Below are 23,208 nucleotides of genomic sequence, written 5' to 3'. Positions count from 1 at the left end.
TAAGTTTTGGGAAAGGGGGTATCCCATTGAGGCATTGAAACAGGCCTCAAGTAATCTGACCACTGGGCCTGGTGCGGGAAAAAAGGTCCACTAAACGTATACCTTTTGTGTCTACATTTAGACGACATAGTTCGATGATTGGCAGAATATTGTGAAAATACTGGCATATTATTAAAGATTCCCATCAGGGAAAGGATGAGTTTAGTTAGCCCCCACTTATGGCCTTTGGGCGAGTCAAGTCCCTTTGGGGCAAATTGGTGAGGGCTGATATGGGTGTTAAGGGCCCTACACAACGTTTATTATTTGAACCAAAGAAGGGTACTTTCCCATGTTTGTCATGTTGTAATTGTAACAATGTGGTTAAAAGTAATTTTTTTCGACACTCACAGACAGGGAAAAAGTTTTCTATACAGGGTTACTTTACTTCAAAAGAATAAAATACAGCTCACCATTTAGACGTGCATGTTCTTAATAGTAGTGTATATAAAGATTTGGGGTGCACAGCCTCTGATAGGAGTTATGAGTGCGGCCTTATGTGTGGAAAATTACACAATTCAAGAGCAGAAGAAAAAAATCACAATTCTAAAACCATTTAAAAGACAAAAAGACAACGACCTCTATGATTGTAATCAATAACTCCAAAGGTGTACAATCAATACAATTGTTGGTACAAAAATTTCTAATGATAATGGTTGTATCAATACTTTATCCTCACAAAATGTTATATATAGTTGGACAAACCAGTATAGCAATCCAGTAATTGATTAATACATGTATCCTATATACCATATTTATATATAAATGGTTTTATGATTGTGTGTCTGTTCTATGGACCTAATAAAAATTGTTAATTTTGTAATGATATATTTTTTGATATGTGACTATGTGTGAGCTTTTCTTCTGCTCTTGAGTTTTTAATAGTACATCATGCTGCAGAAGAGGTCAGACAGTGCATGGAACAAGGGAGGCTAGAAGTGCTTGCAAAAAGTGGGGATCCAGCAACAAACGTCTTTATTCAGGAAAGATAAATTCAGTAAAAATCCCATTTTATTTGAACTAATTCAAATCCATAAATAGTACAGGTATGAGAACGCGGTTAACGCGTTTCGGAAGGGAGTCTTCCTTAGTCGTAACCATAACACACACTAAACTAAAACATAAAGAGCTTAAATTACCAAAAAAGGGAAAAGAAACCGGGTAGGAGGAAGAAACCTAATCACATCAATCGATAGCACATGGTAACTTCAACCTCAGAATTGCATTAACTAGATAAATGCCAAGGGACAGAAGCACTAAGTGAACATTCACACTAATAAAAAGGGAAATATCTGTATTTTGTTAAGTCGCATGGGATGTCTTGTATTAATTTCAAAAATATACTTCGCTTCTAATAGCTGTAATTTGCGGGTGCGATAACCACCTCTTGCTTACTGGAACTTGTTCAATTGCATGAACTCTAAACATACTTAAATCTGCATTATGACTATGTCTGAAGTGAAACGCAGCTCCAGTTAAACAGCGAGTGGTATTAGTGTGAACAGTGTCATATACATGTTCAGCTATTCTAGTACGTAACGTCCTACTGGTACAACCTATGTAGTGAAGTTTACACTGCACACAGGAGATGACATACACTACATAAGTGCTTCCACAATTAAGAAATTGTTTGGATTTAAAGATGGTGTTATTAGCAGTAGAAGAAATCTCTTTAGTATCACACACATATTTACACAGCCCGCAGGATTTTTTACCACATTTGTAAGAACCCTGCACTGACAGCCAATTGTGACTACCTGAAATATTTTTGAGAAAGTATGTGTCTGAAGGGGATATAATGTCACAAAGGTTACCTGTAATACGGATTTCACAATATATTTGATCACTTGCCCTTGTCTACACTATGTGGAGGAAACAACCTAGTTAATTAAAAGTAGGATTGGTTAGCACAAATTGAATATATGTAGCAAAAATAACAAAAAGATTGACTTATCTATTCCATAACATTTTCTTGAAATGAATCATTTTAGTCAACTGAGGTTCCAGGTCATTTATCATGTTCCGCATCTTAGAAGGGGTGGGAACCGTATTATAAGCCTCAAAAAGAAGGAAATTATGTGGATTCGTAGACTTAATACTATCAAATCATCTGACATGTGCAGCGATCACTGCCAACTGCTTGCGGCAGCAGGCAGAGGTTAACCTGACACGATCCATGACATACCCAGTACGTCATGTGACATGAAGAGGTTAAATAGAGGCATTCACCATGAGGATTTATACCCTGATTAAAGCTATCTGCTGAAACGCATAGGTCTGCTATTTGGCACTTTACTGTATGGACGTTTTAATGCATAACCAATCAAGGTGAAGTTTTATCAGGATCAGGACATATCTTTTTCTGGACAATCACAGCTGTTGTTTTGGATTTTTGTAGCAAAGGGATATTATTTGTTGAAATTTATCAGGTAGAAGAATAGTACAAATTTTTGTTTCCAAGGTGTTAGATATGCCATGGAACACTGTGAAGACTAACATCAAGAAAATCCTTAAATGCGGCATAACAGTGACACTATCGTAAACTGGACATGCCTCAAAAGTTGATGGGAAAAAAAAAAAGAAAATTTGGTCTGGGAGGCTTCCAAGAGGCCTACATGAACATTAAAGGAGATGCAGGAATTTCTAGCAAGCATTAGTTGTGTATTGCATATGGCAATAATCTCCTGTATTCTTCATTTGTCTGTCATGTAAAAGCCTTTCCTTGCAAAAAAAAAAAAAAAAAAAAACTAAGTCCGGCTATGTTTTGCCAAAACCTGCATCGTCAAAAGCATGTAGGAAAATGTGTAATGTTCTGATGAGATCAAGGTTGAAATTATTGGTCCTAATTCGGATAGGTAGCCAGGAATGCATATCAGCAAAAATCACCATATCCACAGTGAAGAATGGTGGAGACAGCAATTATACTTAGCGGCTTTATGTCATCTAGTGGAACTGGGTCATTAGCATTTTCACGCTTTATCACATTTTCCAGTCCATTGTATGGTAGAATTAATGGTCTCATTCAAAATTACTGCTAGTCACAAAAAAACCAAAAACAAACATGTCTCATATATGGGTATTTTAAAGGGAAAACAAAGTTATGGCTCTTGAACAAAAAGTGAAGGAAAAAAACGAAAGTGACAAAAAAGGAAAAATGCCAGATTTGGAAGGGATTAATGGGCATTTTGTAGGGTACCTTTCTTTGACGTGTATGTCATGGTAATGCTCTAACATCCTATTTGCTGCTCTCTTCTCCATATTTCAACGAAAATGTTGATACTAAATGACATTGCGCCTTTTTTATATGATTTGTCTATTGTTCTTGTATGTTACAGTTCAGAGGGGACCAGTGACAAATCCGATGAGAATTCATTTCAAGGCCTGTCTGGTAGGAGCCAAGCTGTAGGTGCCATTCTCAGCATTCTTCTGGTGATTCTTGTTGCATGTTTAGTTGTACTATTGTTGTACAAAAAAGACCGAAGGTGAGATACCATTATTTATTTGTTGTTGTATTTTTTTAACTTATTATGTTTATGCTGTATTTACATTTAGCATGTGAACTAAACATGGTAAGGGCATATCCTCAGCTATATTTTGATATTCCCTTTTCTGTAGTTCCAATTTCAGCGTAATTCCATATTTGGGTCTGTGCGCACTGGGAAATGCATTTTTCTTAAGAAAATTCTGCACCCTCTGGCAGAATTCCGCACCCGCGGCAAAAACCGCACCAAAAAACGCACCCAAATCTGCATGTGGTTTTGCCGCAGTTTGTTGCGATTTTGGTGTGATTTTGGTGCAGTTTTTCCAAGGGTTGTTCCCTGCGTTTTTTTTTTTTACCATTTTCTATGGCATAAATGCAGGTACCTGCGGAAAAGAAGTGACATTCTACTTTTCTTTATCGTTCCTATGGGAGACCCAGACCATGGATGTTTAGCTTCTGCCTCCGGAGGACACACAAAGTACTACACTTATGAGTGTAGCTCCTCCCTCTGAGCTTATACATCCCCTGGAGAACCAGATCTAGCCAGTTTATCGCTTTTGTGTTCAGGAGGCATACATCCACACATGCATTCTCATCTGATTTCTTTGATTTTTGGAAAGAGTTTGAAGAAAAGCGGGTCCATGTCTGGACTCCCGGCATGTCCCTTCTCACCCCACTGTGTCGGCGGTGATGTAAGGTTGATTCCTAGGCTGGAGCCTTACATGCCGTGCTCCTTCACCATCCCTCCTGGGCTCTGGCTTGAAGTGGGAGCCAGCACGGTCTCCATGCTTGGCAGGAGACCGGTCTCCATCCGCAGCCCTTCAGGACGCTGCTGGACTGGAGCACTCATCCCCAGGGACTTGGCCCTGCGTCTCAGCAAGCTAAGTACCTGAGACGTTTACTTTTCTGGGTCCCTGTACATTATTGTTGTGGGAGAGTGTGCTTATTGTGTTTTTTGACATTTCCGGCAGGTTCTCTAGCTGTCGTCTGAGAACCGCGCCGATGGTGCCTGCGCGCCGGCCGCGCCGCTCAAATTTAGGCCCCGGCTCGGCTGGAGGCCTAGTTTCGGTTTCACTGCCCTTGCATGTCACTCATGCAGAGGGACAGGCTCGGCTCCGCCCGGCGGCCGTTCGGCACAGGGGAGGGACACTCCCCACTGCAGTGTGTGTCCCCTCCCCTGTAGGTCTCTATGGCCCTCCAGATCCCGCTCCTGAAGCAAGTCCCGCCCCCTCCCTTCGCTCCGGCGGCCATTTTATCAGCGTTCTCTTTGCGATCAGTCACATTGCAGCGCTGGTCTGCAGCATCTCTGCTGAGGTGCTGTGCTTGGGGGTCCGGGCTTCGGGATCTGGAGGGCACACAACACCGCTCCAGCGGTCCGGTAAGCCACAACCGGTCTCCGGTTGTGGACCTCTGTTTATACTCTCTGGGGTTCATTCTCTGGCAGAGCCCCCACTCCAGCAGCATGTCTCACACGAGGAGCAAGGCTCCAAAGCTGTATTCAGTATGCACTGCATGTAAGCTCCTGCTGCCTGAACCGAGCATATTCCCACATTGTGATGCCTGCTCTAACCTGGCGGTGCCTCAGCCTGGAGTCTCACCCCCAGTGGTCTCTCAGGCTGCTCCTGCTCCTGTGGCTGAACCCCCGGCTTGGGTAGAATCCTTTTCTAGGTCTATCTCCCAGTCTTTTGCTGACTCCATGGGACTTCTGTCCAGGACTTTGCTGAACATGCATCAGCCCCCTTCACAGGGTGCCTCTGCTGCTAGGGGTCTCTCAGGACCGGAGCTCACAGAGGATTCTTCTGGTCCCAGACCCCGTCCTCCTAAGAAGAGACGCAGGGTTCCCTCTCCTTCCTCGTCCCGCGGCTCTGATTCAGTAGCTGACTCGCAGGATGAGGAGGATGCCTTTTACAGGGGGCTCGGAGGCTACCTACATGTACCCCATTGATCTGTCCAAAAGTGACTCAGATGTTAGTGACTTGATTGCCTCCATTAATTCTGTACTGGATCTCAATCCGCCAGTATCAGAGGAGCAACCCTCTCTGGCAGAAAAGCACCAGTTTACCTCGCCTAAGAGAGCAAAGAGTGTGTTCTTTAACCACTCCAGTTTTCAGGCCGCTGTGATGAAGCCCAGGGCCTGCCCTGACAAACGCTTCCCAAAGCGTGGTTCTGATGACCGCTTCCCCTTTCCACCTGAGGTGGTCAAAGAGTGGGCTCATTCCCCAAAGGTAGATACCCCGGTGTCTAGGCTCTCAGCCCGGACCGTTGTGTCGGTGGCTGATGGCACCTCCCTTAAGGATTCCACTGACCGCCAGATTGACCTTCTGGCCAACTCAGTATATGAAGCGGCGGGGGCCTCGTTTTCCCCGACTTTTGCAGCAGTGTGGGCTCTCAAAGCCATCTCTGCTTCCCTAGAGGAGATGCATTCCCTCGCCAGGGAATCTATGCCCGAATTGGTTCCCTTAACTTCCCAAGCTTCAGCTTTTTCATCCTATGCCATGTCTGCCATGCTGGAGGCTTCTCACCGCACTGCGGTGGCTTCGGCTAATTCCCTCGCTATCCGCAGGATCTTGTGGCTTCGAGAGTGGAAGGCAGATGCTTCTTCAAAGAAGTACCTTGCGGGGCTCCCTTTTGCTGGGTCCCCGCTGTTCGGAGAACAGCTGGATGAAATTATTAAGGAAGCTACTGGCGGGAAGAGTACTTCCATGCCACAAACTAAAACCAGGAAACCTGTCCAGGGTAGGAATCAGTCGAGGTTTCGTTCCTTTCGTTCCTCCAACTGGTCGTCCTCTAAGCCCTCGGCCTCGTCCACTAGCTCAGCCAAGGACCAGAAATCCAACTGGCACCCAAAAGCGCGTCCACAGAAGACCGGAGGAGGTGCTACCGCTAAGGCAGCCTCCTCTTGACTATCTGTCCGCGCCAGCAGCGTCCTTAGTCGGTGGCAGGCTCTCCCACTTTGGCGACGCGTGGTTTCAACACGTCTCCGATCAGTGGGTAAGGGATATCATCTCCCACTGCTACAGGATAGAATTCTCTTCCAGCCCGCCAAACAGATTTTTTCTCTCAACTCCCCCCTGCTCCAAGGCTGCCGCCTTCTCACAGGCCGTGGCATCCCTGCAGGCAAGCGGAGTGATTGTACCAGTTCCCACTCGGGAACGGTTCAGAGGTTTCTACTCAAATCTCTTCCTAGTTCCCAAAAAGGACAGTTCCTTTCGGCCCATCCTGGATCTCAAGCTTCTCAACAAGCATGTTCAGGTGAGGCACTTTCACATGGAGTCTCTGCGATCAATCATTGCCTCAATGACCCAAGGAGATTTCCTGGCGTCCATCGACATCAGAGATGCCCATCTGCATGTGCCAATTGCAGTTTCTCACCAGCGTTGGCTACGTTTTGCAATCGGAGAAGATCATTTCCAATTTGTGGCTCTTCCTTTCGGGTTGGCCACAGCTCCTCGGGTATTCACCAAGGTCATGGCAGCAGTAATTGCGGTCCTGCACCTACAGGGGTTGGCAGTGATTCCTTACCTGGACGACCTTCTAGTCAAGGCGTCATCCAGCGTGGACTGTCAGCGGAGTGTCTCGCTCACTCTCGCCACTCTAGCCCAGTTCGGGTGGCTTGTCAATCTTCCCAAATCCACTCTGACTCCGACCCATAGTCTCACGTACCTAGGGATGCAGTTCGAGACTTTGCCGTCACTTGTGAAGTTGCCATTAGTCAAACAGCAGTCCCTCCAACTGGCGGTGCGCTCTCTGCTGAGACCCCGCCGTTATTCCCTCAGGCGCTTGATGCAGGTGCTGGGTCAAATGGTGGCGTCAATGGAGGCTGTTCCCTTTGCCCAGTTCCATCTGCGTCCCCTGCAGCTGGAAATTCTCCGCTGTTGGGACAAGCGGCCTTCCTCCTTGCACAGGTTGGTGGCTCTGTCACCACAGACCAGGAGCTCTCTTCAGTGGTGGCTTCGGCCCCTCTCTCTGTCCCAGGGGCGCTCCTTCCTGGCCCCGTCCTGGGTGATTCTCACCACGGATGCCAGCCTTTCCGGCTGGGGAGCAGTATATCTCCACCACAGAGCACAGGGCACTTGGACTCCGTCCGAGTCAGCCCTTTCAATCAATGTGCTGGAAACCAGAGCTGTGCTTCTAGCTCTCCTAGCCTTTCACCACCTGTTGGCGGGCAGGCACATTCGAGTCCAGTCAGACAACGCGACAGCGGTTGCCTACATCAATCACCAAGGCGGGACACGCAGCCGCCTGGCAATGTTGGAGGTCCAACGCATTCTTCAATGGGCGGAGGACTCCAAGTCCACCATATCCGCAGTCCACATCCCTGGCGTAGAAAACTGGGAGGCAGATTATCTCAGCCGTCAATCCGTGGACGGTGGCGAGTGGTCCCTGATCCCGGCAGTGTTTCAGTCAATCTGCCGCAAGTGGGGCACTCCGGACGTGGATCTAATGGCTTGCCGTCACAACAACAAAGTTCCGGTTTACGTGGCTCGCTCCCACGATCCTCAGGCCTTCGCCGCGGACGCTCTGGTTCAAGACTGGTCCCAGTTTCGTCTGTCCTACGTGTTTCCCCCTCTAGCTCTCTTGCCCAGAGTCCTGCGCAAGATCAGAATGGAGGGTCGTCGAGTCATTCTCATTGCACCGGACTGGCCCATGCGAGCTTGGTACCCTGACCTGCTCCATCTGTCTGTAGAGGTGCCGTGGCATCTCCCGGACCGTTCAGACCTTCTCTCACAAGGTCCATTTTTCCGCCTGAATTCTGCGGCTCTCAAATTGATGGCGTGGCTCTTGAGTCCTGGATCTTGACGGCTTCTGGTATTCCTCCTGAAGTAATCTCCACTATGACTCGGGCCCGTAAGTCTTCCTCCGCCAAGATCTATCACAGGACTTGGAAAATTTTCCTGTCCTGGTGTCGTTCTTCCGGCCATCCTCCTTGGCCATTCTCCTTGCTGACCCTTCTGTCCTTTCTACAGTCCGGTCTGCAGCTAGGACTGTCCCTCAATTCTCTTAAGGGACAAGTCTCAGCTCTATCAGTGCTGTTCCAGCGGCGTCTCGCTCGGCTGGCTCAGGTCCGCACCTTCATGCAAGGCGCGTCTCACATCATTCCGCCTTACCGGCGGCCCTTAGATCCCTGGGACCTTAATTTGGTTCTCACGGTTTTGCAGAAACCCCCCTTTGAGCCCCTTGGGGAGGTTTCTTTGTTTCGTCTTTCACAGAAAGTGGCCTTTCTGGTGGCCATAACTTCCCTCAGGAGAGTCTCTGATTTGGCTGCGCTCTCCTCGGAGTCACCTTTTTTGGTTTTTCATCAAGACAAGGTGGTTCTCCGTCCGACTCCGGACTTTCTTCCTAAGGTGGTCTCTCCTTTCCACCTTAACCAGGACATTACCCTACCTTCCTTTTGTCCGGCTCCTGTTCATCACTTTGAAAAAGCGTTGCATACTCTGGATCTGGTGCGTGCTCTCCGGATCTATGTGTCTCGCACCGCTGCTCTTAGGCGGTGCACTTCTCTTTTTGTGCTAACCACAGGCCGGCGCAAGGTCCTCTCTGCTTCTAAGCCGACCTTAGCCCGTTGGATTAGGTCGACCATTTCGGACGCCTACCAGTGCACTCAGGTGCCTCCCCCGCCGGGGATCAAGGCACATTCGACCAGAGCTGTCTGTGCCTCTTGGGCTTTCAGGCACCAGGCTACGGCTCAGCAAGTCTGTCAGGCTGCCACTTGGACTAGCCTGCATACCTTTTCGAAGCACTACCAAGTGCATGCTCATGCTTCGGCAGATGCGAGCTTGGGCAGACGCATCCTTCAGGCGGCTGTCGCCCATTTGTGAAGTTAGGCTCCGCCTACTTCTTAGTTTTTCTGTTTATTTCCCACCCATGGACTGCTTTGAGACGTCCCATGGTCTGGGTCTCCCATAGGAACGATAAAGAAAAAGAGAATTTTGTTTGCTTACCGTAAATTCTTTTTCTTATAGTTCCGTATTGGGAGACCCAGCTCCCTCCCTGTTGCCTGTTGGCAATTTCTTGTTCCGTGTGTTATCACCGGTGTTATCACCGGCTGTTGTCGTGGGTTGTTCCGGTTCTTACTCTGTTTTACTTGTGGGTGGCTATTCTCCTTCAGCTTTTGCACTAAACTGGCTAGATCTGGTTCTCCAGGGGGTGTATAAGCTCAGAGGGAGGAGCTACACTTTTTAGTGTAGTACTTTGTGTGTCCTCCGGAGGCAGAAGCTAAACACCCATGGTCTGGGTCTCCCAATACGGAACTATAAGAAAAAGAATTTACGGTAAGCAAACAAAATTCTCTTTTTTGCTGCAGAAAATCTGCAGCGAAACCTATAGGGGAGAAAAAACGCAGTGTGCGAACAGCATTTTGGATTTCCCATAGATTTTGCTGGGGAAGGACTGCAGCAAAATTAGGAACAAATACCGCACCTTTTCTGCAGCAAAAACCCCGGCAAATCTGCGGAAAAAAACGCAATGTGCGCACAGAGCCTAAAATCGGAAAAACATTTAGTGACCTGGGTGACTTTTGAATGAGCTATAGTCGGAGCTATCAATCCCAGACTAGTCGAGCCTCTACTTAAAGACTAATAGACTGGCTAATAAGCATTGCACAGTACTACAGTCTAATACAACAATGATGCTCCAACTAACATGTCTTAATGCACAGCTTGTTGTTCATGTAAACACACAGACTATAACAGTAGAAGACTAATTTGAGTGCCATTGACAATGCCTCATTCACACACGTGTTCTATCTTTTGTTTTTCACAAATCGAACACATACCCTTTAGACCAGGAGTGTAGTGTGTGGTCCGTAATATTCTGTGCAGGCCCCAACCATGTAGTAATAGACTTTCTTGATAGACCTGCTGTCATGATGTATGTAGTTTTCTCCATTCCATATTTTTGTATAAGATGCCATGTGATGTATTTTACCTTCTCACTGTATTTGCTGTAATACTATGTCTTGGGATGTAAGTGACTATACCTTCCCCCAGCCTGTATCATATTGCACTCAGGCTTCAGCAATAGCTATTGTCATTGATTTGGTGGGGGTTGCATATCTATTGTTCTTCTCAGCATGGGACTTCTCCAATCTACAACTTGGTAAACAGAACAGAGCCAGCAGTCTAAAGTCCATTCATGCATCAAATGGCCAGGGGGAGGTATGCCCAACTAAGGGGCTGATCCCAGGAGAGAAGAACATGTTAGTTCAGTTAGTTGGAGCTCGGCTGGAGAAGGACTAGGATCCATAGCTGAGGCTGGATCCTGGGGTCTGTGTGTGTGGACTGTTACAGACTGGAGATCCGCGGCCACGTGGGATTGCATTTTGTTGTTCACCTGTTGGACTCAAGGAACTCATATAAGGACCATTGCCCTAATTCCCCTGGCATCGGAATACCAGGCGGTGCCCCTGGATCTTTTGTTTTTCTGTTGTGGACTCCTTGCAGATTTGAAGGATTTATATTTATGTTTGCTGCTTATTCTTTGTGGTTCCAATAAAGCCCTTTGGATTGTTCCTTGGTCTGGCGTCCCTCACTGCTCTGTTGCATACCCCGTCACAAACTGGTTGGCAGCGGTGGGATCAGAGCAGAAGGAATGGAGGACAATGGCTCAACATCATTAACCAGCACTGCAGAGTACAAGACCTGGACTTTGGGGAGCCTGCAATCAAAGGCCCGTGAAGTAGGAGTTCGTTTCAAAGGACTCTCCAAGGAGCAGCTGATTGAGGCGCTAGAAGGAGTCTGCTCTCAAAATGACGTGGAGGAAGGATCCTCACAGCAAACGGAAGAAAGACGGGAGCTGGAGGTAAATACCCAAAAAAGTCAATGGGTTGTGTGGTATGAGGAAAAGATGGCACTGCTTGGAGATGAGGCCACCATAGAAGATAAGAGGGAGGCCATGCGTGGAGCTGAAGAGAAGGAGCGCAGGATGGAGGAGATGGCATTGCTGGATAAGCAGCTCGCTGTGGAAGCCGCGAGAGGTTCCAGACAGACTGTAACCCCAGCACCCATCATGAGGGAACTTCCCAAAGTGTCCCGCAAAGACTTTAAGCCGTTTAATGAGGCTGCAGGCGACATTGAGGGCTTCTTCCAGGACTTTGAGCATCAGTGTCGATTAATGGAAGTCCCGGACAGGGAGCGTGTCCGGCATCTGGTTGGGCTCCTAGAGGGGGGAGCTGCTGAAGCCTATAGAGCTATGGACCCTCGGTGGAACTGTGAGTATGCGGATATTAAACAGACTATTCTAGAACATTATGCTGTGACCCCCAGACACTTACAGGACTCAGTTCCGTGCTTTAGCCTGTGATGGGGAAGTGTCTTTTAAGATATATGCTCATAGACTCAAACAAATATGTAATCGCTGGCTGGAGGCAGAGGAGGCCTTATCTTGGGAGACCTTCCTGCAGGTCATCCTAAAAGAACAATTCTTTGCCCAGTGCCCCGCTGAGATCCGGGAATGGGTGCGTGAGAGAAAACCAGCGACAGTGGAGGAAGCTGCTGCTCTCGCTGATGAGGCTCTCACCATCAAGCCTCAGTGGAGGGTTCTGTTGGAGGATGGAGAGACGCCTAACAGCTCCACAACACCGGATGCCCCCAGTTATTCTGTCCCGATTGTTCCCCGTTCCTCTAAGCCACCACATGTTGATACCCGTGTTAATGTGCCTCCAGTTGCTTCTACTGCACTTTCTGGAATACGCCGGGGAGAGGAAGTAACAGAGCGCAGGTGTTATGTTTGTAGGCATCCCGGGCATTTGCAGGCCTCATGCCCAGCCAGCCCATGGAGGAATCATCCTCAAACCCCTACAGCACCTTCAGGTGGGAGCCGGCCTCCAAGTTCCCCTACCCCTTACCCAAGAGGACGCCTTGGATGGAGGGAGACCCAGCTCAGATGCTATCAATGTGGACAGCCAGGGCATCGGCAAGTCTCCTGCCCAGCTGTTCAAATGAGGACTGATCCTGCGCCCAATCGGATTGTTAATTATTTACAGCCCAGCGCCATGGAGGAAGATGTGGCACCGCTATGTGAGGACTGGCCTAGTGACTCAGCCCCCCATGTTGCACCACCAGGAGTTTACGGGATGCGACCCGCAGTTATGACGACTTCTGCTCATCGAGGTAAGCACTTGCAGGAGGTTGTGCTGGATGGACAGAGACTTGTTGGATTTTGTGACTCGGGTGCTTTCCTCACACTGGCTGATCCCCGAGTGGTTCGGCCTGAGGCAATCCATAGAGGACCTGGGATTGTCATTGAACTGGCGGGTGGACAATGGAGGACTATTCCCACAGCCACTGTGGATCTGAACTTTGGTTTTGGGGTCAGGCGATGTGTGGTTGGGGTGATGGGTGGTCTGCCTGCAGCTGTTCTCCTGGGCAATGATGTGGGAGAGCTACGATGCCAATTCGTGGCTGCATGAAGCCACATGTAAGTAACGCTCTGCCTGTGTGTACTTAACCAGTGACCTGTAGAGGTCCCTAGTACGTACACAAGTTGGGAGGGGAAGGAATTGTCATGATGTATGTAGTTTTCTCCATTCCATATTTTTCTATAAGATGCCATGTGATGTATTTTACCTTCTCACTGTATTTGCTGTAATACTATGTCTTGGGATGTAAGTGACTATACCTTCCCCCAGCCTGTATCATATTGCACTCAGGCTTCAGCAATAGCTATTGTCATTGATTTGGTGGGGGTTGCATATCTATTGTTCTTCTCAGCATGGGACTTCTCCAATCTACAACTTGGTAAACAGAACAGAGCCAGCAGTCTAAAGTCCATTCATGCATCAAATGGCCAGGGGGAGGTATGCCCAACTAAGGGGCTGATCCCAGGAGAGAAGAACATGTTAGTTCAGTTAGTTGGAGCTCGGCTGGAGAAGGACTAGGATCCATAGCTGAGGCTGGATCCTGGGGTCTGTGTGTGTGGACTGTTACAGACTGGAGATCCGCGGCCACGTGGGATTGCATTTTGTTGTTCACCTGTTGGACTCAAGGAACTCATATAAGGACCATTGCCCTAATTCCCCTGGCATCGGAATACCAGGCGGTGCCCCTGGATCTTTTGTTTTTCTGTTGTGGACTCCTTGCAGATTTGAAGGATTTATATTTATGTTTGCTGCTTATTCTTTGTGGTTCCAATAAAGCCCTTTGGATTGTTCCTTGGTCTGGCGTCCCTCACTGCTCTGTTGCATACCCCGTCACACCTGCTAGGTAGCTTGTCATCTGTATTTCCCATGTAAGGAAGTGAAGATATGGTGTGTAGGACAGGTACTATTGGCATCATGTGTGACCTCCTCTGGGATCTTTCTAATTTGGCATAATGTAGGAGTCATGTAGCACGGAATGTAGTAAGATAGGTGAAGAATTGGCCATTCCTGAGTGCATCTGGTTTATGGAAAAATTTAAATACGGCTATTTCAGCGTCTCATATTTACTACAAGGAAAAGAGCTGAATCCATTATGTCTTCCTTTCTGGATTGTGAACACGAGAGAACAAGACCTCTATCCTCCTAATATATAGGAATCCTAAAAATAGACCCAGTGCAGTGTGCAAATTGGATAACTGAATAGTAGAACAGTACTGCTCACGTGACTCCAGATTTCTGTAGCACCATGCTGATGGAAGTGTCATAATTGATGTGAATTCAGACATCTGTGTCCTATGGACTGGCCATGCTTCACATGACCCATGGGTAGTTCATGCATAGTGGTGCACACTCAGACCATGATACATAGGCGTCTGAATTCTGCCAAAGGTGAAAGCAGCATGAATCAAAGGATCTTTCCTGTCAAGTCTGGACACTTCAAGTTGGCGAATGTGGGGTATTGGTGTGGGGAATGCTTTTTTTTTTTTTTTTTTTTTTTTTTTTTTTTCCCCGCAATTTCTTGGTAGCTTTTTGTTCTATGGCAGAATGCCTTCAGTATCACAGTGACACAAGGGCTGCATATGCCTATCACGGTCCACAGAATTATAACATATAAGCCGCTATTCATCGAGACTGGCTATTTTTGTCTCCAATCTTGATGAGGAGGCATTCTGGATTCAGACGATTCTGAGTCATGAAACTATTTACACCTCTTCAGAAATCAGGAGTGTCTGAATAATACGCCTCACTAGAAATATTACTCCAGTCTCTGATTGGAATAAGATTTTGGTGTATGGAATGCCCCAGCTCATCATAAATTAGACAAGCTGTGTTGTCACTTCTCTACCCTGCCCCAGCACTGCCTTTTTTTTGGTGTAGTTGATAGAATCTGGTATGACAACACCAAAGGTCGCTACATTTTTGCAACCTTTTAAGCAGTTAATGCCAGAATTCTGAAAAAATTGCTTTAATGAATCTGGGCCATAGAGTATCTCTGGTATCGGGCAAGTCAGTAACTCCACCTAATTTGCTGCAACTGTGAAAAGCTAACATTTCTCCAGAACAATTTTAGCATCTAGTAGAATCCACACCCTGACATGGTCTTACAATTGCCCCTAGGGTGGTCCCAACGCTCCTCAATATAAATTCCACATAAGTGAATGTGCATATGGCATCTTTTTCTAGTGGAATCTGCCAGAAAAAGTGCTAAAAAAATTGACATTATTTTGCACATGTTCCATCTTTTGCTACTTTTTTTTTTTTTTTGTAACTACTTCAGGGTTTGGAAACCTTAAAGTGGTTAAAAGAAGAAACCTGTTCATGCAGCTTACTTACTAAAGCACCACTCCAGCTTTGTTTTTTTTTATTTCACCGCTGGAGTGGTGCTTTAAATGTTATCCCCTTGTCTTATACTCACTAGAAGTGGTCAATCTTTGGAGGTATGGTTCGCTGGCATCAAACAAACCGAACCTCCAGTGCTCCGACCTTGGCCTGAGGTTGTTCAGAATCACTAATTGGCAGTTTTAGCCTCTGTCCACATACAGCCAGCCATAGGCAGATCACGTCCGGTGGAGGGTGGGTGACTTTTTCAAACTTTATTTCTTTGTTGCACACTACACTAATCCTATATATTATATGTTATTCAGCTTGGTGTATTTTACCACGTGGGTAAAATACACCAAGCTGAATATCCTATAATATATTGGTTGCAGAGAATATGGAATTGTAGTAGATACACGATATACACCCGAATGAGCACAAGTTAATTAGACTAACCACCTTGGATAATTTTTATTGGGTTATGTATTTCACATAAGGTAAAGCAGTTGTTTTCTACTATTATGTCTCTGGCACAATGATATGTCCAGTGTGATATTTTTGATGACTCCATAATTGACACACATGGTTATTAAATTTAATATAAAATTATCATTTACAAAGTTGAATTTCTAAAGGTAATGCACCGTCCCAAATGGTTCTTCGTGGTTATATAGATAATTGGTGTGATCCCTGGATACAGGGGCTACTGTATTAGGACAAATGATGCAAATTATACCTAATATTGTAAGAAATTTAATTATCTCTTTCTTAAATGTCGCTATTGAACTTTGTTGTTTTCCCACATTTGATGACTAAGACGCTGCATATTATGGTACATGCTATGGTTTATTTGGCAAATAGTTCTAGGTAATGATTGAATCAAACATTTGTCTGTATAGCAGAAGATGAAAGTGGCAGGCAGGTTCTTTCTGTATGACTGACTGCTAGGAAGTGCGGATAACTTTATCATGAATGGCTTATATAGCACGATCCTATTCCACAGAGCTTTACAGAGATTATCATGGGGCAAGGATCCACTGTCTGACCAGGCAACCAAAAGGTATCTCTGACGGTTAATTAATGTGTACCTGGCTGTGTTGTGTAAGGCCACGTGCACACTGAATATTTGATCGATCAGGTTTTTTTTTTTAACCTCCATATTTGAAAGCCAAAACCAGTAGTTACTGTATACAATCAGAGGAAAAGTACAATAAAAACAAGGGCACCACTTCTGATGTTGGCTTACAAATGCTGGTGTAAAGAAACTGATGAAATACTGAACGTGGCTTAATAGGGAGTTAGAAGAAAGCAGGAGAGCAAGTCACTTGGAAATATGATGACAGGTGCCCTTTAACATTCATCTGTGACAACACATAACCAGTTTTCCAGTAATTGTTAATCTCACTGCTGATTTGTTGCTTACTCTTCTAAGGTTTGCTTGTTGTTTTTTGTTTTGTTTTTTTTTTGTCTAATACCTAATTTGATAAATGACGTGTTCCACTTTTATATTTATTTTAAGGGAAACAGTAATGTACAAGCTAACCAACTGCTGCCGGAGAAGTTCCACGGTGTCCTACAAGTACACCAAGGTAAAATGGTGGCCATCTAATAGTCTTCACACAAACGTCATGTACGCCAGAGTCATGTCAGTACTTGCTCTTCAAGACACAAGGACTCCCATGTTATTTGTTAACATTTAGCCTAAAAAAGTCTGTCAGGTTATAGTATATAAAACTCTTATTTTGGAAATTACTAATTATGAGAGAAAGGAAAGGTACACCACAATCACATCATTCTTCACTTCACTCCCAAATCCAATGAAAAGTTGTTTTTTTTTTATCCCTAATTTTTTGCCATAGCTGCTGTATTTTATTTTTCAATATAATCACATGAGGATTTATTTTTGGTGGGATAAGTTGGATCTTTATGGGGGGGGGAGGGAGTTCAGCAATTCCCCCAGTATCATTTTTGATGGCCTTTACTAGTTTGTAAAACTGACCTGCTTATCTTTTTCTTCAGATCAATACCATTACAGTGATGCAAAATTATTTATTAGTGTTTTAAGTTCTCTAGTGGGTTTTGAAATAAATGTAAAGCTGTGATCTAACGGTCACTGTAGGAATACAGTTACCTTTGTATTGTAGTGTGCAATTTAGTCAAAGTTCTCCTATTACTATTATTATTATTATTATTTTTTTTTTTTTTTTATTAAAGGTAACCTCTCATCCGTCTAATGGTGAGAGGAACCACAGGCAGCATGAATCGGGCACTGTTTGTGCAATTGCAGCCAACTGTAATATAGTGTAGACTAAATGAAGCCATCCAGGGAATATTCGGAGACACAGTCCCAGGACGGCTTTCCAACATATGATTTCTTTGAATTGCCGCAGAATTTCAGAGTAGCAGGTTCCTAACTGCAGTTGCACAGCCAGTGATCTCCCTATATTTCAGGCAGCATGAATCTGATGAGGAGTTCCCTTTAAACAAACAAGGGTTAGACATACCCTAAATGTTTGTTTTTGATATACCGGTAATTAATAAAAAAAAAAATTGGGTAAATTGACTGTAAGCACCTTTTCAGCTGAAAGAGCCAACATTCCGGCAAGAGTTTTCTGAACTTTAGGAACCTGGTATGATGTTCTGCAGCAGCTTTAAACATCTAAACATAAGACTTGTGTGTTTGACTAAAATAGTGAAGCCTACATCATTATACCAGCAGGTACAGTTCTGTACCTGTTGTTTGTTTTTTATTATGAAGGCTTCACTCCTTAATTCCAAAGCAACATGAAATATCTCATGTTTTAACACGAAAGGCTGCCATGGACAGCTGTGGGATACCATACATCATGATGGGTTTGCACAACCCAGAGTTTCAGACCAGACTCCTGCTGGAGAGTCAGGTCTTTTAGAAGGTACTTAAAGGGGTGTTTTCATCTCCAAGATCCTATCCTAAGGTATAATAGAATATTGAAATAGTTCCAATTAGAAATGTAGTATAGTTCTCATGATATAGCCATGTCTCTTACCTCATCTTCAGAGCATTGCAGGACCTTCGGTATCCATGGTTACGCATACTCATATAGTCAGGTAGTTAGTTGCTTTTGGTCATAATCATAACCATGGGATACCGAAGGTACTGCAATGCCCTGAACATGAGGTAAGCAAGATGGCTAATCAGAAGAATTATATGTGGCACCCCAGGGTTCAGTTGCCACAAATATACCTGTACCTGGGCAGGGAAGGATCTCCGAATCAGGTAATCCCACATACAACATCTCCACTCCAAGCCTGGAGGGGGAGCTTTACAAGTCGAGTTCAGGTGGGGTCCCCTTTAAGGCCAGGTTTGGAGGCGGAGTCAGACAGACATTTGACTGTTGGAGAAAGGGAGACTGTGCGAGCAGAGAGTGAGGTAAGACATCAAAATGGAGAAGGCAGTGCTTAGCCCGCACAAGTAACTGTGTGACTGCCTGAGGGATCAAGAGTGAGGCAAAAGAGGAGAGACCGGGGAGGTGGAGCCTGACCAGTTCATCCCCAAGGAACAGCACTGATTATCGGACACCGGCGTCCGAGATTTTGAGGGATCTAATCTGCCCAGCAATAAAGACCGGGGGCCAGGGAGACTGCAGATCTCCTAGCCGCAGCAGCACCTGAAGGCAAAGCCGCTACATAGAGCTTAGGGACCGCAGTGAGTACAGCAGTGCCCCTCAGAGAAGCTCCCGCCGCCTGACATACAGGTGAAGACAGTGAGAGAGGGACAAGGTATAGCTACAGGCAGCCTAGTACCAAGGAGAAACATAGCGCAGCAGGGAGGCCACACAACTAACCTCGTGCAGAGATCCTGAACTGTTCCCAGATTACCCAAAAACTGTAACATCAGAAACTGAACTCATTTTTAATAACGCCTGCAAGTAACACCTGGTCAGAGTTAATGAATTGGTGTGACGCACTTTATTTCTTTCATCTGAGAAGCCATAGGCTGCTGCACTAAAGTGACAGTTGAAAAGGCTGTGAAGAAAAACCACCATATCTGTGTACTACTAAAACTGCCCTGGGGACCCCGCTTCACCTACGGGAAGCGTAAACAACTGGCTGCCTAACCATCACCCCAGAGGTCTGACCTGCAGCCCCAGTAACCATACTGGAACCGTAGGCGGCGTCACAAAATACTTTTATTTATTTATTTTTGTTCTTTTTTATTTTTTTTTTTTAATTTTTATTATTTATTGACTTTCAGCGACCACCAGGGCCACGGAACCGGGCACAGGCCCCCGTGACATCCCATTAACCAACACCCGGAACCGAGTACCCCACGGCCCTGGGGCGGGTCATTATACCACATTTCTATTTGGATGTATTTGCTAATATTCATATTATTACACCTACTACATATTGGGATAGGATCTTGGGGATCTGAATACCCCTTCAAAGTTAATTTCCCTTTGTGCAAAATGTTCTATGTTTGGACAAACTCTTTTGGTGTAGGCTAACTTGTGGGAGGTGCAGTTTAAGCCTGCTTAATAAAGCATGAAAGGGCTACTCGGGCTCATTAGCACCTGGGCCGGTCTCAATCCGGAGATGTTGCCCCCAGTGCACACAGAATCCAAGCTCTAATTACATAGGCAGGAAATACACATACTACACAAAGATACTAAAAGCCTGGAGAACGCAAAGTATTTGGAGGTCACTTATATTTTTTAACAGGTGGGAAGCCAAATTCCCTATTGAAGAGAATGACAAATTTGCATAACTGTCCATGATGGACACCATAGTGAAGGGAAAAAGGGTTAAGTTATTTTTCAAGTATTTTGACTGCATGTTTAACAATGATCAGCCTTATGTATCTCCCTTGACTTACACTTTTTCTGATTTCTATAATCCACAATTTCCGTGTCTAAACTTTTTTGTGATTTTCTGTGATTTAGCGTAACTCTCTGGTTTTCATTGTTCAGATCAACACAGAAGAAGAAGTGGATAACGAAACTGAATGGCTCATGGAGGAAGTGTCTGTCAGCCACGGAAAACCACATCAAGCAAATGGCCATGTTAGGAGCGTTAAACCTGGAGCCTTTACGTCACTGCATGTTGATGATCTTGACAGTGAAGACGAGGTTTTAACGGTCCCTGAAGTCCGAATACAATCTGCGAGAAACAAACAGAGAAATGCTAACCGGTCTGTAGGCCAGTACGCTTCTGGCAGTGATGAGAACTTGATCGGAATAGCTAACGGAGGACGAGAACAGACTGGAAAATCCAGATCTGTTGAGCGTAAAAAGGAGGACAAGCTTCCTGTAGCTTCCTTTCATGATGACAGTGATGAGGACATGCTTAATGTCTAGTGCAATGCTGCATTATTAACCCCTCCTCCTAATTGTGCCTAAAAATTTTTTTTTGTTTAAATGGACAATGCTACCGCAACCAAATATGCGCAAGTTTTTCTTTGTTTCGTTTTTTTTTTAATAACCTTTTATAGGTTGAAATAAAATTGGTACATGGGAAGACAGGGAATTTTTTCCATTCTCGGCTTACAGCGGTGATGGAATTGTATGGAATTTCTGCACTGGAGACTTAAAGGAAGCTTTATGTGCAGTATTTTGTTTTAAGAATCCCTGCACTAAATGGTAGATATAATCATTGTAACTTCCTTTCTTACTACGGGAGCTGGTACCTTCTTGTATTACGTAAATTGCTCTTCGCAATCAATGAAAGTCAGAAGATACGTGCTAATTCCTTTCTTATTGGATCCTCTGTCTCTGGCAACACAAATCAAGTGTGACTTATTTATTCACTTGAATTACAACTCAGGTTGGCTGTATGAAGCAATTATACTAGTCCTGCCGGCAGGGTGTTAAAATAATGAAGGGACAGAACAAGTAATGCACTCCTATCTGGTAATATTTACAGGTACCATTGCATTAAATTCAGACTATGATTTATTGTGTTAGGAATATCCACTTTTTGTTTTAGTGATCCATCCTGAAGAAGTATTTCTTATATAAATATATGTACATATCTGCTGCTGTCCTGTGCACGGTGTCCAATAGAAAAACTAAGTTATTACAATGTGTCGGAAACAATCATTAAACTTGAAGCAGAATTATAAGGCCTGTTTGTGGCATAAGAACAGTTGTATTTGTGGTTTTAACTTACAATATATATATATATATTTTTTTTTTTTTCATGACAATCAATGAATCCATTCAGAACTATAAACTAATGCCCAACAGAAGAGCATTCAGAACTATAATGCCCAGTAGAAGAACATTCATAGCTATAATAGCCAATAGATGAACGTTCATAACTATAATGACCAATAAAAAAACATTCATAGGCATAAATGCCCAATAGAAGAGCATTCATATCTATAATGCCCAACAGAACATTCATAGCTATAATGCCCAATAGAAGAACATTCATAGCTATAATGTCCAATAGAAGAACATTCATAGCTATAATACCCGATAGAAGAACATTCATAGCTATAATGCCCAATAGAAGAACATTCATAGCTATAATACCCGATAGAAGAACATTCATAGCTATAATGCCCAATAGAAGAACATTCATAGCTATAATACCCGATAGAAGAACATTCATAGCTATAATGCCCAATAGAAGAACGTTCATAATTATAATGCCCAATATTAGCCTTATTTTGCACACGTTACCGTTAAAGAAAATATCCACATTAGGCATGTTTTATGGTTGAGATGTTTCTCCGGATGATAAGGTTATCACACAATGTTCTGCAGTTGTGACCCTGGTGATCAGAGCAATTATTCAATACCCCTGTAGTACCAATAACCTATTACACACTGAAATAAATGTGGGTCCTCCAGAGGGAGAAACTTGTAGTTACTCTCTTAGATGAGGGATCTCCCCCTTTATAGACATTCTTAAATAGAGAAAATGACAACACATCTTATGCATGGCTGTCTCATTATACTTATTAGCTAAATACCTATGTAAAGAACATTCCTTTTCCCCATTGCAAAAACATTTTAAAGTTTCGGGTTTTTTCTCATTTTGCACTTTCTTTTCAGGTATTGCCTACAGATTTCTATACAGATTGTTTTTTTTGTTTTATCTGTTCTTTTGCCCACCCTCTTTAGTCAAGTCTAATATATAAAGAGGCACCTTGTGTTTGTGTTTTTGGTTTTTTTTTTGTGTGTAAGGCTAAGTGTAGTCTTGTATTGAAATACCATACTGTATGCATCAGTTATTCCTACCATCTCTCATTGAACATGGGCAATAATATGATATTTTCAGGCTCAAATCCAGAATTTAATGGAGAATTCCATAATGTAATGCGACTATTTTAAACATGAGCTGTTGACAAACTCCTCTGACAGGGGCTTATTTCCCAGATAATTAAGTGATTGGCTGCTGACAATTATGTTATCAGAGAGAAGGATCCAGCACATCAGATTTCCTTCATGAAAACGAAAAACGACTTATTGTTTAAATCAGATTTTTTTTCTAATTTTTTTTATTTTTAATTTTAACAGGTTTTTTTTCTATATCATAATCTGGTCACTGGGGCTTCTTTTAGACTCCAGCTTCCCGTTGTTTAAAGAAACAACAAATGTACATAGCTACAATAAACAGACTCCGATCAAATCTTTTGTATTGACGTTTATAATGAACATGTGCAAAGGTGATTATGATGAGAGGGGGAGCAGAATCAGCTGTGACTTTTTGTGAATGCTCTGTTATCAGTGTTTTATAGAAATGTTACCTGTCATTGTAATCCCTCCTCTGTTGATAAGCAAACTGCTGTAAATTTCTTCCTGAAAAGATAGGAAGTACGTACGGGTCTAAAAAAAGCCCCAGTGGCCAGTGTTAAAATTGGAAGATTCTAATTTAGTTTTTTTTTAATTAAGATTATATAAGAGATATGAAGGAATTTTTTTTTATTTTTTTTTTTTTTTTTAAAAAAAAAAAAACAGATGTCAAAAATCTGCGTTTAACAATAGGTAATTTTCTAATAACAAGCTTGTCATTAAAGGGAAATGAT

General features: G+C 44.1%; 1 protein-coding gene across 1 annotated transcript in view; it reads left to right on the top strand.

The window, feature by feature from the left end:
* The window catches only part of IGF2R (insulin like growth factor 2 receptor), a 291,000-nt gene extending 269,712 nt beyond the window's left edge, over positions 1-21,288 (top strand). Inside the window, exons 46-48 of the mRNA XM_075339578.1 lie at positions 3,372-3,518; positions 16,714-16,783; positions 20,144-21,288. Of these exons, the coding sequence (XP_075195693.1) occupies positions 3,372-3,518; positions 16,714-16,783; positions 20,144-20,530 (604 nt within the window). The 3' untranslated portion in view covers positions 20,531-21,288. The remainder of the gene's footprint in view (positions 1-3,371; positions 3,519-16,713; positions 16,784-20,143) is intronic.
* Positions 21,289-23,208: the final 1,920 nt, after the last annotated feature.

Source organism: Anomaloglossus baeobatrachus, chromosome 3 (assembly GCF_048569485.1).
Source record: "Anomaloglossus baeobatrachus isolate aAnoBae1 chromosome 3, aAnoBae1.hap1, whole genome shotgun sequence".
Lineage (NCBI taxonomy): Eukaryota > Metazoa > Chordata > Amphibia > Anura > Aromobatidae > Anomaloglossus > Anomaloglossus baeobatrachus.
Note: the sequence above shows the minus strand (reverse complement) of the source record. Positions and strands in the feature narration are given on the sequence as shown.